This window comes from Rosa chinensis, chromosome 6 (assembly GCF_002994745.2).
Source record: "Rosa chinensis cultivar Old Blush chromosome 6, RchiOBHm-V2, whole genome shotgun sequence".
In the NCBI taxonomy this organism is placed as follows: domain Eukaryota; kingdom Viridiplantae; phylum Streptophyta; class Magnoliopsida; order Rosales; family Rosaceae; genus Rosa; species Rosa chinensis.
In genome coordinates, this window is record NC_037093.1 from 41,541,303 (window position 1) to 41,561,441 (window position 20,139).

The 20,139-nt window shown below is 36.4% G+C and overlaps 1 protein-coding gene across 1 annotated transcript; it reads right to left on the bottom strand.

Moving 5' to 3' along the window:
* Positions 1–1,030: 1,030 nt before the first annotated feature.
* On the bottom strand, positions 1,031–9,089 carry LOC112171352. Its single transcript, XM_040508546.1, has 14 exons — positions 8,866–9,089; positions 8,262–8,416; positions 7,575–7,733; positions 6,821–6,973; positions 6,558–6,686; positions 6,268–6,420; positions 5,763–6,139; positions 5,233–5,628; positions 4,762–4,825; positions 3,349–3,507; positions 2,596–2,798; positions 2,246–2,486; positions 1,608–1,744; positions 1,031–1,519 (listed from the first exon to the last, which is right to left on the bottom strand). Exons 2-14 carry the CDS (start codon positions 8,383–8,385, stop codon positions 1,292–1,294), a joined length of 2,523 nt encoding a protein of 840 aa, XP_040364480.1. The 5' UTR covers positions 8,386–8,416; positions 8,866–9,089; the 3' UTR covers positions 1,031–1,291.
* Positions 9,090–20,139: the final 11,050 nt, after the last annotated feature.

Sequence of the window (20,139 nt, forward strand, 5' to 3'; positions counted from 1 at the left end):
TTCTTGTTTTGTCTATGCCCTTAAATGACAGCGGAAGAGTATGTAACGACCTATTTTGACTTGTGATAAATATACTATCCCATGGGGGGTGGGCTTGATTCAAAAAAAAAAAAAAAAAAAAAGTTAGGAAACAGTTCATTATTAAAAATAAAGGAGCATTTGAAGTTCCGACGTGCACTCGTGCACTTGCACCAACATAAATAAACGACTCAATTATATTAAATACACTTTTTGCCTATTAAAAAAATTGATTATAAATATCAAGGATTGAAATCATTGTTACGTGCGTAGAAGAATTTTCAATCAAAAACATGTTGAACCACACACATGTTGAGTGTTAATCTCACGACTCATTGCAATTCAATGTAATTGTTGATCGACGTGGTAGTTTTTTTTCATCAAGAACATGTACCAGTCCACAGAACCTCCTCTCTTGCTGAAAACTGAACATGCCAACCATACAGAAAGCTTTAACTTAAAAGTGCAAGTTAACACAGGTCTAACTAAAAACCACATCCCACGCGGTAATCATACACGACTCTTTGGTGGCAACCCACAATTTACATGACCGTCTGGTGGTTGAGATCTGGGAGGTACCATTCAACAACCGATTACACTTGCAAGGGCAGTTCCCAAAAAAAAAAAAAAAAGGCCTTCTGAATTTGAGACAAGAAAAGAAGAAATATTAAAGGTGAGTAGCAAAATCATTCATCCAGATGATAAAAAAAAAGCACAACAAATCATTTACCGTTGAACCATGTGTCTTTATTCTTTAACATTGATCATTTCTTAACAACCATTTTTAGTGGTGTGCTGCAAAGTTGTGAATAACAAGCAAACTTTCAAATCAGTTAAAAAGAGATGCCCATCAATAAAAGCATTGCAAATCATGAAAGAAAAAGCTAAAGTGTTTCATGGCTCTCCAAGGTCATTATTCTCTTCACCCTACACAATTATACACATAGCAAAGTTTTCTCATGCCAGAATTCGTCAAGAGGATAATCATGTTTACATTATGGTTCTAGTCGGATAGACAAACTTTTTTTTCATTTCAATGCAACCAGATACAAAAGAAGAAAATCTGTTAAGATACCTAAAAAAATGTTAAAGACACTTGGAATACAACAAAATCTGTATCAAAGAAACACTTCACCATAAATTCATACATGCATTATTACAATTCACCAGCATCAGACCTGGCAGCACTAAGTTGAGGGAATAGTACCCATTAAGCCAGTTAGACTTTCCCAATTACAAAAACATCATGATACAATGCATTTTGCAGTTTACCTTAGTCAGGCAATGCAGTTCCTCGCTCAAGATTGTTTTTGATTTCCAGCGTGTATTTACCAAAAGCTCGCTCAATCTTCTTGTTAAAATGCTCATTACGGTCATTGATCGAGTCAATATCCTTCTCATCATGAAACCTCCTCCTCCTGCTGAATTTCTTTTTCTTCTCTTCCTGGTCCTTTAGTTCCTTCACCATCTTGTCAATTTTATCCTCTGAGATCTTTGGAGCCTGCACCATAAAATATAAAATTCAAGGCTTAGAATCTGTTTCTAACTAGACTACCAGGAATCATCACTTTTGATCAATAGAAAAATACCTTCCCGTATTGAAGGCTGGAAGCTTCACGGTAGAACTCTGGATCTTCTTCTTTCATCTTATTGTAATCTTCCAAGTCAATATCAATATTCTTTGTTCGCTTTTTGTATGCATCATACAATGTTTTCTGATTAAAAACTGTTCAAACAGCATGTTAGCTTACTTTTCGATTTATAGAACTACAAGAACAAGTGGATATATAAAGAATGATGTTCTAATCTACCAAACTGTGCAATATCCAGGAGATAATTCCACTGTGTGTGCACGAAAGGGCATGACATAGCCAACTGAACTAAGGACATGCCTGGTACAGTATCCAACCATATTTTGTAACAAAATTTTAGCTGTTCCCACATCCAGGACTCCATTTTCTCTTGATTAACCATACTCAACCTAGACCACAACTCATCCAGATAATCTAAGCCATTTGATTTCTGCCATACTCTGGAACTCCAAAAAAAAAAAAAAAAATTGGAGTTGCCAGCGTTATGAAATATGGCTAAAATTATGTTATGGAACAGTGGAACATGAAAATCACGTGTGTACCATCATTATCAATCATCTGAAACAGACCAGATTGAACTAAAACCAAAACAATAAAAGAAACAATAATTGACGAGCAGAGGTACTGGAGCATACCATCCCAGCCATATGGGGCAGGATCCTTTTCCCATTTCTTGTACTTTGACTCTGCCATCTCTTGTGTATCTAGCATGTAAGCGGTTTTCATATCCAAACCATTTGCATCTAGAAGTTTACCAATTCTTTTTTTCCTCTCTTCAAGCCATTTTTGTTTAGAAATGCCCCTTGATTCTTGTGGAGGTTCCATTCTTTTCTTTTCAGCTGCAATATCTGTTTGATTTGCTTTCCTAGCCTTATTCTGAAATATTTTGACAGTAAGTCAAAAAGAAAGTAAGATGGAATAGCAAAACAATCCAACAAACTCTGTGACAATTAAGTCTACTTTTGACAGTGTCAGAGAACCTTACCATCTTCATCCTTAATTCCCACAACTTTTTCTTCCTCCCTGTGAACTTTGTGAAGTCTCCTTCCATATTCTCCTCCTCCTCAACAGGAGGCTCATCACCATCATCAGCATGTTCATCAGTCTCTGATGGTCTATCTAGATCTTCCTCTTGCTGAGCAGCCTCTAATTTTGATTTGCCACTACCACCACTAACTTGTACAGATTCTGATGTAGGTGAGAAGAAATAGTTTAGGTATAGAAACACAAATTACAGGGAATAACAATAATTTATTAAGGGTTCCACAATATAGAAAACAACAGAATTCCAGGTGTTCTTGACTAAAATTATAGCATGCATACTTTTAATACGAAGGGGTAGAGTCGAAGAAAGAAGATGAAGATCTCATTATAAAGGAGAAAAAATGAAACATACGAAATAAATACTTTCAACATGCTCCCTTATAACTACAGGAGTTGCAATAATCAATAAAATCTATAAAACCCTAAGTTTCATTCAACTCCTAATCAAAGCAGCTTCTGTAAATCACAATCTTACAACACACAGTTATGCAATTAACAGTGAAGTACAAGAAAAAAAACTTGTCTACGATCGTGATATCACATACGAGAGTCGAATCACAGCGAGCGGCATTAAGATATGCAAACGTACACAGAAAGTGGAGAAACAAAATCGATATCCTAGTCAAGAATGGTACAAGATTCTTTCAATTGATAAACTGACAAAAAGTGGCTCAAGAACAGTTCAAAGAATAACCTGATTGATTTTGATCCATCCGAGCTTTGGTTTCAGCAATAACTTTGAAGCAAAACTCGCTGCATTCGTGGTAGGGATTGGATGCATTCCTGCAATCCCGGTGCACTCTTCCTTCATCAGACATGATTTCGGCTGTCTCTATATCTTTGCAGTAGCTACCTGAAACAAATAACCCACCAATTAAACCCAACTACTAATGACAAAAACCCTTTCGACATTAATTTCAAAAACCCAGGTTTTCTAGTTTCCGTTTCTTACTTAAAAAGCTATACAACGAAGCCCCAAAGCTACAGTATTAGTTCCTCAAATTTGTTTCTATCCAAAATTGCAAGTTCAAAACTTAGCCCAAGCCTGACGAATTGGAAAAACTGAAGATACACGGATGAATAAACGAAACGAAATTGGTCATGAATGACGAAATAATGGTGATTTGTATAATGGAATTAGAAAAATTTGAGGCAAAAAAGTAAAAAGCAATATGAATTGAGCGTGGAAGTTCAAACAAAAACGTAAAGACGAACCTGGGCACAGAGATTGCTTGGATTGGGGGCGTTAGGGTTTTGGGTTTTAATAGGGGATTAGGGATGGAGGAAAGGAATCAGGAACAAAGTGGCTTGCAACTCAAGCGCGAATATATTTTTACAGGGGACGATGTATGTGGGATTTGAAGATACCGACGGAAAGTTTTGATTTTATTCCCTTATTCATTAGGGTCTTTGGGTCTGAAAGATATTGGGGACTTGGGCCCAAAAAAATAACTTGTTTTGAAAATAAAATAAAAAATCTCTCTTTTCAGTATGGAATTCCAGTACCATTTGGTCTAGTGACATAGTCTTCCATTTGTAAGTGGGGAGGTTATGAGTTTGACTCACGAAAAACTAGTTGTAGTATTTGAATTGTATATATATATATATATATATATATATATATATATATATATATAAATGTGTGTGTGTGAGAAAAAAGTTAAAAATAATAACTCTTGTGGGATTTATCATTTGTCAACCAGTTTCTTGAAGCAACCGTTATGTTCATAGCTTTCAAGAACTCGAAAGAAAATGGCATATCTCATTTCTCAAATATGTGGAGCCTCTCACTCCCAAAACTCAATGGCACAGTTAAATCGATCGACAACCTAAATTACTTCTTAACTTTCAAGTACAAAATGACATAATGAACTAGTTTCAACTCCCAACCTTGAAAAGTTCTTTATCTAAACTATTTTTGGTGCTTATAGATTTGTACATACTATACCCAAACAAGGATTTGCAACCAAAGTTCAACCTTGTACAACAAATGAACACTACCGTACTATAATATAACTCTACTGAATTTTATCTACAAATCGGAGACATTGTGGATCAATGAGGAGATTATCATCATCAATCCGCGGAGTTCGATTTCACATGATACCGATAGCAGCTATTACAGGAGACTCTGATATATTATGCAAGTACAAGAAACAGTTCAACATTTCCTAGTGAAGCACAGAAAGAATTATGGCATACCAAACAAGCACAAAATGCACAAGACAGTCACAACTCAGTAGTGTCATCAAAACATGTGAACAAACATTTGAAGAGAATGAGTAGTAGCTGACTACGTAAAACACTTTCTCCAGTTTCCTTTTAATAATAGTATAAGACTAGGGAATAGCAGCTTTCTTCTAGCTCCCTTGTGTTCAATAAAATGGAAGCGAAAAAACACTTCAACACTTACCATGACTATTAAGTACCACACAGTGAAATGGACAGAAAACCTACCTTAAAAGCTACAAGTATAAGAGGATGTTATAGGCTAGTTTCACCCTATACAACATTTATATAGGACTTCTATCTATAACTGATTACAGGCTCTCCAGCTTTTACAGTCGCCTCACAAGACCTTGTCCAACAATGATTTGCTTTGAAGATTTTCAACCTTGGACTTCAGATTACTAACAGTCTCACTCAAAACAGATGATTTGAGCTCAAGCTCCCTCAGATGGGCTCTGGTTTCAGAAACTTGCTTCTTGGCATCAGCAACCTCCTTTTCTTTCAGAGCCAAAGCCTCCATCTGGGACTCTAGTTCTTTCCTTATTGATTCAATGCCACGATCACAGTTGGCCTTTTCTAGTTCGAATGCTCGATGCTGACTCACGAGATCAATGGATTGCGCACATTCATTGAGCATAAGACGAAGCCAACCAACATCCATTCCTGAAGATTCTACATCCTTGAGCATAGCTGACATTTCTTTGACTTTTGACTTTGTCAGCTGCTTCACCGAAGTGCGTTTCAACTCTTGAACCACATAACAGACACACTCGAGGTAATAAGAGCGAATGACAATTGATTCCAATTGACAGCTTGCTGCTATATCACCATACTTGTCAAAGATCGACTGGAGAATGGAACATAAGCTTCCTTTCACACGGTACTTTCCCACAGAAACACTGGAATCAGAATTGACAGATCGTGCATCGTCATCATCACTCTCTTCAACATAGGGAGAACCTGAGAAACTGAAGCTTCTGTTTTCAGAAGGTGTGGCAGTGGGACCTTCTCCACCATTGTGTGTAGGGAGAGAAAGAGAGGGGTCATTTTGATAATTCCAGATGTAGGCACTGCCCCAGAGGAATTGATTTGCTTCTTGTTCAAGGAAGGATCTTTTACTTGAGCAAGCGGTCCAGAATAAGACTTATACTCATCATTATCTAATTTCACAACAGGTACATTCTCAATCTCTTCTTCAGGCTTTGGTTCAGATCCCTGCTTTTTGCGGCCAAATATAAGATCATCAAGGGTGGAGCCTGCAATCAAAATTGACCATGTTTAGACAGATGAAACATGATGTACATTCACCTCTATGGGCATAGAGGTGGACGAGGGTTGAATTAACAATCCACAATCTGCCAGGTGGAAGAAGACTTATTCTCACCATTCCCTATTTTCACAATTTCATTAGATGGAGACATGGGAGAACCAGAAGGATTAACTGAACCTTGACCGGATCCATTGTCAAGCTCTTCATGGGGCTTTGGCTGGGCTACCTGCTTTCTTCTGCCAAATATAGGATCATCAAGGGCAGATCCTGCAATTAAAATTACCACAATTGAGAGGAAGAAGCATGATTACATCTGGATACCCTCCGTATATGTGCAGGGCAAGTGGAAGAAGAATAAATAACTAAATCTACAATCCATCAGTAGGCAGAAGATTTATGCTCACCGTTCTCTATTTTCAGCTTTTCTGGAAATGATGAAGGATCAACACCTTGACCATTTTCATGCTCTTCAGCAGACCTTGTTTGGGAGACTGGCTTTCTTTTTCCAAATATAGGATCATCAAGGACAGACCCTGAGACATAATGACCATAAATGAAGAAAAAGAAGCATTGTTACCTCTGCATCTCTGCATATACATGGATGCAAAGTGAACGATGAAAATATAAAAATGCTCAGTTAGTCAGGTGGAATAAGATTAATGCTTACCATTCTCTACATTCACCTTGTCCTTAGATGGAGATGATTGAGCATCATAAGGATAAACCACACTTCGGTCAGATACATTGTCAAGATCTTGAGGAGTCTTTGGTCGGGATCTCTCTTTTCGTCCACCCAATATAGGAATATCAAGTATGGAGCCTGCAATTAAAATAGCCATTGAAAAAAGGTAGGAATTATTAAAATCCATACATATTATGTGTGAGCCAGTGTGAAAGAGGAATGAATAAATAAATCCACAATCTTTATTGGCTTCTCTTCCCAGGAACTCCAATGCATCATGTGCCAATGAAAGAAGAATATTACCATCCAGAACCTCAGCCATTCCTATGGCATGAAAGAAACTAATCTCTGTTTTTCTTACCACACTGACTAGGAATTCATAGTGTGTCCTTGGACTTGGTGGGAAGTACTGTAGGTTTTTGGTACAATACATATGGCCATCCCGTGAAAGACGAAACAAAGCCAGGGTTGCTTAAAAATATCTTTCTTGGGAAGACTATTTAATTGTTGTCAAGAAAATGCAACTTTGAAACTTGGAATACAGCTTCCAGACAAGGCTTTTCAAGTATATTTGATTAGAGGTAAATGGTGTTCGGTCATTCTTTAGAACCCTTCGGCTCTATAGGAACAGCTTGTTTTTCTATGACGTTTATCGGTTATTGCAGTTTAAGGGAAAATGTTATAAGATTACTTAGTCCAGTCTACTAAGAAGTTACCACACAAAAAAGCGAAGAAAAACCTGATTCTTTTATATCCCCACGAGCTTCACCACCGGCAGTTCTTTTCGGAAAAGATTGACCAGATTGATGGTAAGGATTAGATGCCCTAGTTGCATCCACTCTTCTCTCTCCAGCCATCTTTCTGTTGAACTCACCATCTTTTATATCACCGCCATTATCTTTAAAAGAAAACAAAAAAAAAAAAAACCTAAACTTTCCAACCTATAATCGCAAATTGTTAAATGATAAAACCCCTTGAACCAAGATTCTCCAAATCAATAATTCACTACGATGAACACTCTTTAAACCCATAATTAACTTTACTTTATACCCCTACCATTTCTTATCAATCAAGATAGTAAAGCATATATGTCAAATAAAGTCTCCAACAAAACAGAGTTATTGACTGAATAACATATATCAGAAACATATGAAGCGCATTCCACAGAGGAAAATACAGGTATGCACGTTGTAGACAAACCTGTCCATACCCAGATTAAAAATCATCTCTGTTCAAAGTACGGAAAAAAAAATGCATGCTTATGAAAACTTTAATAAGAAAAAGTTGCCCAACAGTTCCTGAACCAAATATGAACATGGGGCAGCTTGATAATGAGTTTTAGGTAGGGAGTTAATAAAGAAAAAAAAAAGTGGGTGGGGGAAGACAAAAAGAAGAGGTTAAAATCACACATGGAATCTAACGGTACCTGATTTCTTTTTATTCTTCCGGCCTTTCCCTTCTGCAATTTTTCTCAGGCAAGTTTCAGTGCATTCATGGTACGGATTCGCAACGTTTACGCAATCAGGGTGCACTCTTCCTATCAAAGCCATCTCTTTCTCTCAGTTGAGTTCACCAACAAACCTGCAAATAAGAATTCCAATTAAGCATTTATAAACAATCTCGAAAAACCAATTTTTCCCGTAATTTTTTTTTTTTATCAAACTCCATAACTTCAGAAGCAGCAACCTCTCAAAAGCAATAAAAACATAAAAATTAACCTGAACTAATTCAATCAAGAACAAAAGTTTGCACTTAAATTGACTAAAAACAACACCTTTCAGCATCAGGCAGTCAATCAAACATGAACCCCAATTCAACGAGTTAGCTAAGGTGGGCTTTTCATATGCTAAAACTTATATTACCATAAGTCATAACAGAGATTCAAGTCTCCACCTTTCATCATCAAACAAACAAGAGTATAAAAACGAATACATGCAGTGAAAGTCTGAAACTTTCTCATCACCCACCATAACCTCAATCATGGACTTCAAGAATTCAACAAGTTTCACAAAGAAAAACTAACAACATACCCACCAAAACAGAAGGGTCAGAGCGAGAGACGAAGTGGGTTTCTTCTCTGGCAGGCGATTATGGAACCCAAAAGCGCAAATCGTGAGGCCAGAGCAGTATTAAGTTGGTGGAGGAGCAGTCTTGTTTTGACTATGTAGATGACTTGTGTAAAGAGGAATTATTAATAGCTATAAAGAAGAAAAGGAGTCAGCTTTTCCAATGTGAAATGTGCTTCTTCGCCCTCTCAGGTCAGTTGGGTTGATTATTACGTGGGACGTGCGCGTACACAAAGACAAACCAGTCTGTAGGTGTGCCAGAGCCACCATTGCTGGTGCCGTTTGGCTGTTGCTGACGTTCAGGCTGACCCACCAATGGCTGACAATTCTTGCGGCCATTAGACGGATCATTACATCAGATTAGTGTTTTTTTTTTTTTTTTTGTATGAATTACATTAGATTAGTTTGTAAAATCGAAAGGAATTTTAATAAGTACCCTTATTCAGAATACGTATGCATCAACAAATAGGTTCACCTACATCTATCTATGCTATTTTTTTTGAAAGAATCTATATTATTATTAAGAGAAGAAGATTTGTTAGCCAAGATCTAGAATTTTGACAGAAAAGATCCTCAAAGACTAATAAATTTTAAGAATTAATTAAATCAGAAGGATAATTAAGATATTTATAAAATATATTTTTATTAAAAAAATAAACAAAAAAAGTATCCACAACCCACTTTTCTCTCCTTATTATTTTTTTTATGTAATAACTAACTCTTTTCTTTTTTATTTTCTGAAGAAAAAAAATAATAATAAGTTGCACATGAAAAGTATGTGTGAAGAAATGCTAGTACAAATTAAAAAGGAGAAGAAAGTTCCACCTACATTTTGTATGAATTGTGATGTATTTATATATACCTTAACTGCCTTGGATTGTGTTGCTATTTAGAGTAATTTAGAACGACCTTTATGATTAATTTCTTTATCAATTTCTTAACATTTAAAAAAAAAAAATCTTTCTTAATATAGTTGATTAAATCTATCAATCAGTTTCTAGAGAGTTCTAGGATTTTGAGACTCGGGTGGCTCCGTCGTCCTTAAGTTGTTGCAGATAGTATTTTTTTTTCTTTCATGATTCAGCACATAAAAGGGTTTGACACTGAAATGATTGGTTACAAACAAGAGATTTTTTCACTAGATGAATTTGTAATGATCAATTTATCTGTGAAAATCAACACGCGTGAAATTGTGATTGATTTGTAAAGAGGAGTGTCATATATTCATGAACTTAAAAAATGAGAAATTTGAACCAAAAATTCAATAACTTGAGCGTATTAGTTCCGTAATCATTCAGTTTGATTGAATTATTGCACGGTAAAGAGTAAGCATTAAAATTACAAAGCAAAGAAAAAAAGTCGAACTTCGCTATGATTGACGTGAAGAAGAAGTTAAAAGTTTCCAGTACATTGATTCATATAGAGTATTATAGACCGTTAAAGTTGACTGAACTGTTAGGAACTCATTAGTTCAAAGATGACGAAATCGACATGTTCTAGAAACTCAATTCTAGTTAATATTTTCCACAATCTATCCTACGTTCCGCTTAACTCCTTGGAAATGATGAATAGTCTTGTGGTTATGAGAAGTCTACATTCCTAACTTGCATTTTACTCTGTGAAGGTCCAAGCTCTAGGCTAACTCTGAAAGACTAGAATATGGACCGCTATAACGAATTGATCTCACCCATTAATTAGGTTTCAGTTAGAGATTCAGTATTGTTATGTGACTCATTATCAACACTGTTACATCACTTTCATTTGTATATATCTTTTCTTTTACCTTAATCTTCATTGGTCTGGTAACTCTGGTTAAAGAAACCAAGAATAGTTAGTGATATGGTAATGAAGTCTTTATTGATGCTAAGTGTTGATTCTATTTGGCGAGACAACGAGAGCTTTTAACTAAGTAATGTTAAAAGGTTAAAAAAACATCAGCTTGAAATCAGAAGTTCCAACATAACTATATTGTTCTCACTTAATATGTGTGGAATTTTATCTCAAAAATGTCTCAATACTATTAGGAATAATCCAACCGCTTATATTCTTTACGTTGTTGTGTCTCCAATTTGATGTGAGATTATCATTCTCCATATTATAATTTGTATTCAGCCACACAACCCAACACATATTGTACATCACTAATATAAATTACCTCAGTCTCATTTTAATTTTTGCAGTTTTGGTCGTTTTTCATTATAGTTCCTATATTCAAAAAGTGCATTATGTAACTAACAAAAATGATGTGCTAAAATTTTGTTGGAGAAATCTCTTGTTCCCGACAAGAACGTGAATTGGTTTAGATACTTTTCAAAGTTTAATGGCAAAAGCCATCATTAACCATTGGCAAAATTTTAGGAGGCTCGAAACAATTTGATCTTTAAGCAAATCCAACCCCACCCTTGAAAATTTTTGCTTGATGACCAGAAAGGGAACATCACTACTCACAAGAAAGGTCCAGAAATACCAAACTCAGTCCAGGTGAATCCCCATCACTATGTCAAGGTCATTTTTGATGGTTCAGTATATCAATAACAACAATGCTTCGCTCAAGATACTTAACTGTGATGCTCAAGATTGACCTCGATATAATAATGAGGTCCTTACATTGATTGTTGGTGCTAGGAATATTTTCTTTATTAAGAGCAAGTTCACCGATTTGGTTAGTGGGTCAGGGTCATTAGGTTATTGTGTCATTGGATCAGACATTTTTCACTATTTTTTTTATGTTTGTTTCTAGGTTAGTTTGAAAACTATTCGGGGTCACTCTTGGTCAGTTTGAGGCCAGGAAACTGACCCAGAGAGTGACCTGGATTAGTTTGAAGGCTGACTTAGAGCAAGTTCACCTATTGAGTCACTAGATCAGGGTCAATGGTCACTAGGTCACTGGATCAGACATTTTTCACTATTTTTTTTTATGTTTGTTTGTATCCGTTAGTTCTGGGTCAGTTTGAAAACTATCCAGGGTTACTCTGGGTCAGTTTGAGGTCAGGAAACTGACCCAGAGAGTGACCTGGATCAGTTTGAAGGATGACTTAGATCAAGTTCACCCATTGAGTCACTAGGTCAGGATCAATGGTCACTGGGTCAGACAATAGTCTTTTATGTTTGTTTTCATCCATTGGGTCTAGGTAACTGGGTCAGTTTCCAAACTAACCTGGGTCAGTTTATAGGTCTAGTGACCCAATGAACTGATCCGTTGACCCATACCCAATGGGTGGAAACAAATATAAAAAAGCAGTGAACAGTGTCCAACCTAATGACCCAACGAGTGAACTTGCTCTTCGTGATCCAAACCCAATGAGTGAAAACAAACATAAAAAAAATAGTGAACAATGTCTGATCCAGTGATCCAATGGGTAAACTTGATCAACATCCTTATAAATTGAATGTTTAGAGCTTCAAAAAAGTGTCTAAAGAACTCTGGAAAATGGCTTCAATAAAGTTCAAGTAAGGTAACTCAAAATTCTTAATTAACTGGATTTGTTTTACTCAATCCATGAAGAACATATAATATATATATATAGAGGCCCTATCACAGGCGGACATCCGCATTGTCAGTAAAGTGCGGAAGTCGACGTTGCAGTAGGTTCCAGGCGGCGATGGTGGCGCGGGGCTTGTAGGACGGAAGCCGGAGGCATCCCAAACTACTTCTGGGTAGCGATCGAGGTCAAAGGAGATCGAAGTTGAAGGATAGTCGCCGGAGACCTCATCTGCAACTGCAACATTTTGGGCAGCACTGCAACCCGTTGCCGGTGGCTCCACCTGATTGCAGATTGGTTTGCTCGACCCTTGGCCTCCGTCTGGCAAGCCGCGCCGCTCCGTCGAAGCTTTATTGAGGCCGGAGGAGCGACGTTCTCACTTTTTCTGGGTTGCGGATGTCTACTCTTGAACAGCTCTTTATATATACATATATATATACATATAGAGAGAGAGAGAGAGAGAGAGAGAGAGAGAGAGAGAGAGAGAGAGAGAGAGAGAGAGAGAGAGAGAGAGAGAGAGAGAGAGAGAGAGAGAGATCTCATTTTTCTTTAAAGAAATCCTATTTGCTCACCTTATAAGAGAAACTAACTCCATTGCTGATAACTTGGTAAAACTCGGTCATTCGCAAAATTGAAGCTACATTATCAAGACTCTTTCTCGATTCTAATGCTCACTAGTTCCATGTCTTAAGAATTTTTCTTTTTAATTTTTGTCTTTATTAACAAAAAAAAAAGATAGGGTACAATTACAACTATTTTTAGATGATACGCCCGAAAAGCAAGCGCATAATTTAACCCTAAAATATCGTTAGTAGCATAAGCAAGCAGGGATCGTTCTATTCCGGGGATTGAGGGTACACCTGTAATTGCAAAAACAATTAATTAAAGTAAAAAGTATTATTTACAAAAATAAAACAAAGAATAAAAATATATACAAGTAAACACAAAAGGGGGTTTTAGGATTATTAAATTAAAAACTAAAATAAATAAAATAATGAAAATGTAGAAACATATATACAAGGGTGGAACGCAAGGAACAAAGTTCAAAACCAATTCCATGTAATCAAATTCGATTCAAACCCTATAATTGTTCATCTAAGTCATGAGAAAGGAGTTGATCATGTGAAACATTCGAAAGCAAATGATTTCCCATATTTTACTTTTCAATGCTAATTAACCTAAGCGAAAGCACCTAGATCAATCCTATCAAACATGCATTCAAGCACTAGAAAGCTAGTTAATCATAACATGTTTAACGCATTACACATAGAGAAAGGCTATCAACTCAAGTGTACAACTTAGTTATGGAAAAGTCCACCTAATTGCAATCCTCTTCAATTAAATTCGATTCTTGTCCAGAACCTTTACTACTTTTGATTCAAGTTACACAAAGCAAAAAGTTGATTCATGTTCTTAAACCTAGCACCAATTACATGCAAATCCTATAAGTGTCGACCCAAATAAGATAAACATATAAAAGTTTTCTGTAAAGCAAATTTAATTGAACAAACTCACATAAGCAACTTAGAATCTCAATTATAGAATTCGAAAACTTTATTTAAACATAGAAATTGGGCTTAAACTTTGCCCTAAACGTTATTGTTAACTAGAAACAAGTTCATACGAAATCAAACAAGGAAACCAAAAAGGTTACAAGGAAAAGGAGCGAATTACACCGTGAGTGGAGATGGAGATGGAGAGCTAGATGGTTGGATCTTGAATCTTGGAAGCAAGCCTTCAAGGTGGATGATGGAGGATATGATCTTCACGGCTCCTTCTTCTTCTTCCTCTCCTTGCTTGAAAACGCAGAACTTTGCAACTAGAGAATGGAGAGAATTTTTCTGAATGAAGAGGTGTTGTGGTGTTGTTCTTCTGTTTGATGGTGTGTGTAAAACATCTAGAGAGGAGGGTATATATAGGGGAAGGCAAGGCTTCATGAATTTAATTTCCAAGGAATTTTCTGGTTGCACCACACAGCTCCAACCAATGAATTAATGCCACGTCAGCTCTGCCATGTCATTCAACCAATCAGGAAGCTCCAAAATCAATCCCTAATATATTGTTGCTGATTTTCCCAAGATTATTTCTGATTTTTCTCTTAATTTTCGGCCAAATATCTAGGCATGAACCTAGACAATGTATTTGGATGCATTTTGGACCTTTCTTCCCTTAAATCTCTCCATGGCTTTATCCTTAATGTCCTCCCCTTGATTTTCTCTTGATTCCCACATTAAAATTGCAGATTTTATTCTCTAATTTCAGCCAACATATCTTGAGGGAATTATGGAACGAATCTGGACTTGTTTTGAGCCTTTTCTTGTTGCACAATCCCTTGAAACTCTCCCTTGATTTTCTCAACGTAATCTCCTTGATTTCCACATTATCTCCATCATTTCCCATGCAAAAATCAGATTTAATCTCCCATAGTATCTTCAAGCCATGTAGTCTCCTAATGCCTTCAGGTTTCCTAGCCTCATCAGGATTCCTGCGTTGACTAGGATTCCTAGTTGGACCAGGAAAACTCCATTTCTTCATTTCAGCTCATTTCCTTGTCATTTATTCCAATGTACCTAGAAAATAGAAACTTTTATTAAAATTACTAAAAATAGAAACTTTCTAAAGATGGAAACTTTCCTAATCAAGACGGATTTATTTAAGGAAATAACCAAGTAAATATGAAGAAATAACAATTAAAACGTCGCATTAAAATGCTCCTATCATTAGACTTTCAAAATAATAATAATAAGGTCAAATCAAGTTAGTACATAGGGATACATAGAGTGATTCTAATAATATGACCTAGTGCTGCTTCTTTGCCGCTCTCTAAAACACAGAAACCATAGCGTCGAGTGCTTATGGCTCCCTTCTCCAACTGCATCATGGCCTCCATCGAGGATGTCACAGCTACTTTTGCCGCATCGCTTGCTCTGGCTGGGGGTGATATTGTTGATCTCTCCCACATTGTTGGTGGATCCACGACACGGGGATCTCAGGCTTTCTTGCTAACTCGTCCTTTGACGAGGAAAGCATGCAACAGTGCGGATCTGCAACATCATTTTCAATGTATCTGGGTACTGGATGGATCATTCAAGGTACAAGATCGGCCTCCAAATAGGTATGTTTTCTCCTTTGATCAGAGGAAGGATCAAAATAAGGTGATCAGAGGGGGGGCATGGTATTTCAACAAAGCCCCTGTGATAATGCAAATCTATGATGGTCTTGCCGCACCTCAGTCGGTACTGCAGGAAACCCTCTACTTTTGGGTACGCATCAACAACATTTCACCGGCTTTGGAAGAGCAAAGAACCATCATGAATGTGTTCTCTATGGAGGGAACATACCAGGAAATAGATCAAAAGCTATTTAATAACACTAGTAAAATCAGGGTTCGGGTGGCACACGACATCTCTAAACCCTTTTTCCAGAAGATGACTTTGAAACTTGCTCCTGGAGTTATGGCTGAGATAGACTTCTTCTTCGAAAACCTGATCGGTAAATGCAGGAAGTGTAACCTAATTTACCATGCCCAAGAAGTCTGTTAGGTGGTCTTACCGTGCAAGCAGTCTAAGAAAGCGGACCAGATGCGTCTCCCTCTGCCAAAGTCATTCATGGGCTTTGCAGAGAACAGGTTTGTTAATGGTGCCTTCAAGTTCCAGGGTGTGCAAACACCAATCTTACCTTCTGTAGCACGTAACCTATTTGGATTCGGTGATAAGTCTAGAAGGCCTATAGTTATTCGCAATGCTAGTGTGGAGAAACAAGCTGCAACTACTCGAACGGAGGGTACTAGTAAGGATGCCCTAGCTTTGGTACCTTTTGAGGCGACACCGGCAGATTTGAAACGCAACAGGCCACCTTCTCCCTTCTCCTCCCCAAAGAAACTCAAGCTTCTGCTTGGTGAAGCATCAGAGAGTATAACTGGGATTCCAAAGAAGCTAAAAGTCCCGGAGTTCCATACCAAATTCTTTGCCAAATCTCTTGGATTGATTGAAGCTCTAGGAGGACTTTTGGTTACTAAAGAAGGTACAAAACAGAAGGAGGAATCACTGCCAATCAAAAAGAAGAAAGGTAGGCCTTTAGGGTCGAAAAACAAAAATCCTTCCAAGACTAAGAAGGTATCTGCTGAAGAAGTGCTGAGTGTGATCTGCCCTAGCAAGCCTCCAAGCCCTAGTGTTAAGGGCAAGGAGAAAATTTAGTTTATTTATTTTGATCTTAGCCTATTTACTTGTCTTTGGTAACATAGTTTATAGGCTTTCTTGAATAAGTGAGCATGGGTACCGTCAAATGATCGGATCTAATCTATGTATCGATGTGATTTACCACAAACTCTTTATCTACCCATAGATGGTAGAGGGAGGATGTGTAATGGTCCTTTCTGGCCTAAGTTAATATTAATATATTGACATGATATTCTTAAAAAAATAATAATAATAATAATAATAAGACACCTCAGTTATTTAGGCACCAAAAATATGACTCATTCATGTATTTGTGTACAAATAAGACTCTCAAGTATATTGAGAAAATTGGTTTTGAATGTGTTTGAACATAAATTTGGCAAGACCCACATGGCACACAGGTGGATACAAGAAATTTGGCTTAGGACCGCAGTTGAATGGTTGAATAGCCGCGACATAATGGATGACCGCTATTGAATGGCTGCGGCATAATGAATAACGGCAATCGAATGGTGTTAATCAAATTCATAAAGGCCATTAGTTGTAGGCGTGCGTTAGAAGGATTCAGGATATTCAAAAACCGCAGAGATTATAATTTGAGACAATCATCTTTAGAGTTTTTCTATTGGAACCTCCAAATTTACTCACTTGACCTCCTTGCTTTTTACACCTCCTATCAAATTTTCAAATACTAAATTTACTCATTAAACCTCACTTAAGTTCCTGAAATAACCTCACTCATATAATTTGCAAACAAACTATTAATTACATATTCATTCCTTAATCAAATTACATAAATCTCTTATCCAATAAAAAAGAAACTCAAACACAAGGTATTGGGCTTTAAAAATTAATTTCTAATAAAATTTTTTTTAAACTATTTTTTCTCTTGTAGATGTGCAAAAAAAATGAAGAGTAGTTTTTCTTAATGTTTAATTATTTTCTCTATTTTCTGTACGTCATGATTAATTATTTAATAGTTTTTAAGTTTTTTTTTTACTGCTAGCTCTTTTTTTTCTTTTCTTTTTTTTGCAAATATAATGAATAGACTGGGATTTAGGTCATAATATGATTTCTTTTGTTATCCCGAACCAATATGCGTTCAACATATATGATGATAGGAATTTTTATGTCACATGATCTTGATTATAGTTTTAATTCTTAATAAATATATATAAAAGCTTTAATGAGTATGTAGTGAAATTGGAAAATGAAAATAGATAAGGAAAATAATAAGAATGCGATATAATATTATTGAATTAGAAAGTCTAGAGAAATTAAATATAATTTTTTTTGGGTATAATTATTGTCCTTAATAGTCATTTTATAAGAGGTTATATATGTCATTTAATAATTCATAACAGAGTGAGGTCAATTGAGCACATTTGGAGGTCTCAATAGAAACACTCTCATCTTTAATGCACGGTTATGAGTTTTAATTCCCGAGTTAGAAGTTACTACATTCAAATGCATGTAACCGTGCATTGATTCACAAATTTGAATTCATGCAATCAATACGGTCTCGACAATTACAACCAATATTTTATCTTTTCCTTTATTCCGCAATGTATCTTTCACTATAAAAAGGACCATAAGCATCATTGTTAGTGGTACTCGACCAAATGCTCTATGCAATTACACAAATTTTATCTCAATACATTTCAACATTTTAACAACAGTTATCAATCTTTACGTGTTTATCTTATCGCTTTCTTTATCGGTATTTATCTTTCCTACACTTTACATTGTAGTTGTTTACATTCCTGCAATTTATCTTTTCAATTGTCACTTTGCTGCAATTTATTTCTCCCGGTTTACATTCTTGTTATTTATCTTTATTTGCTGCACGTTTACAGTCCTGTTGTTTACTTTGCATTATTTACATTCCTGCATCTAGTAAACGAGTTTTCTAGCATTCATGTGTTTCTTTGTTCATACCCATATTGAATCATCAGGGTAACACTTTATACGTTGATTTTGTTTTTTGACTTTTTTCCGTGACTTATGAGTATCTGCATCCCATAGATTTATCAATTGTCGCTCACACTTTCACATTCACTCACCGAGTTGCACAGCACAAACAATCCAGCTAGGTAAGACCGATCCGTACTAAAGTCCTTGCATTCATGGCAGAGAGAACCCAGCGGCCGAGATTGATCATTCCTCAGCCCGCAATCAATAGATCAGAAGTCAAATCGGCGCAAGATCTACAAACAGAACAAAACCTCACTTGGCCTACAGGCCTCGAGTTGGCACGTCCGTGCACACTTCACCATTCCAGAAGGAGATGTGTAAGCCAAAAAATCCCTTGACCCAGTGACATGCGGTCGAGACAATTTTTAAGTGAACAGGATGATAGAAACAGGAGAAAGTCACAAAGAATACCTCAATTATAGACCATTAGACACATTGGTATCTCAAGTTCTAAATAAATCATTTTGGTACCCGAACTTATCACTATGTCTAACATTCATACACCCTGTCATTAACGGTGTTAAACTCAAGTGCCATGTAACTTCTTGCGTGGGTATTTTCATTCTTTTACCTTTCAGGGTCCATATGAATTAAATATGTTTAGTTATATGTGTATACACCTTGTGTATAGGTGAGGCCACTGCAACTTGAAACCACAAAGTTGCCTAAACCTTATTATTCACAGATTAAATGTAGAAGGTGTGGTTTGAAAGTTCATAATCAGAGGACATTTGCTAGACGTAATCAAGTGATTACTTTGAGCACTACTTAATTATATCACCTTGCTATTGCTAATTTCTTAATTATATCAGATTACTTTTCTTTTCTTTTTTACCAGCATGCTATTGCTAACTACTTTGAGCACTACTTAATTATATGCAGCCTTAAAACCCAAATGTGACAGATGAAGTTTCATATGACGATATGGAAACCTCAAATGTGAGAGCTGGGAAATTAGAATTTGGGAAAGAAGCAACATCTCTTAGAAGCAAAACAAACAAATTTGAGGATGACCAAGCAGAGATTCATGATCATTTGTTTTTGTGGCATTTTATTATCTTTGAAAACAATGAATCTTCAAGTTATATTGCTGAGTTGAATATTTTATGTAACAAATAGTTGTGCTTTTGAAACAATGCAAATGTCTTATGAAGCCATGGAAGTTATTAATCTATTTGAAAGTGGTTGTCATTTAACGCAATGAAACCACATATGATTGTTTTTCCTCTTGGCAATATTTGGAGGGAATTATGTATGGTTGCTCTTTTAAGAGGGAGTGGGGTGAAGGCCATGAGATTTTTGGGGCGAAAAGGTAAAAGGATGAAAATACCCACGGAAGAGGTCAAGTGACACTTGAGTTTAACACCGTTAATGACGGGGTGTATGAATGTTAGACATAAGTAATAAGTTCGGGTACCAAAATGATTTATTTAGAACTTGGGATACCAATGTGCCTAATGGACTAAAATTGGGGTACTATTTATGACCTTCTCCCCATTAATAAAAGTGAAACTAGTAACTTAGGTATGAGTGAGACATCAGAAGGAAGGAAACTTCTAAATGACATCATGGCCAATCAAATGGCAAGTTAATGTAACATGCTG

Coding starts and splice junctions, on each gene's coding strand:
- LOC112171352 (XM_040508546.1), bottom strand. CDS start 8,385: ATGGCTTTGATAGGAAGAGTGCACCCTGATTGCGTAAACGTTGCGAAT. Junction 6,421..6,557: donor AAAGCTGAAAATAGAGAACG/GTGAGCATAAAT, acceptor TTTTAATTGCAG/GATCTGCCCTTGATGATCCT. Junction 3,508..4,761: donor TCCTGTAATAGCTGCTATCG/GTATCATGTGAA, acceptor TATTTGTTTCAG/GTAGCTACTGCAAAGATATA.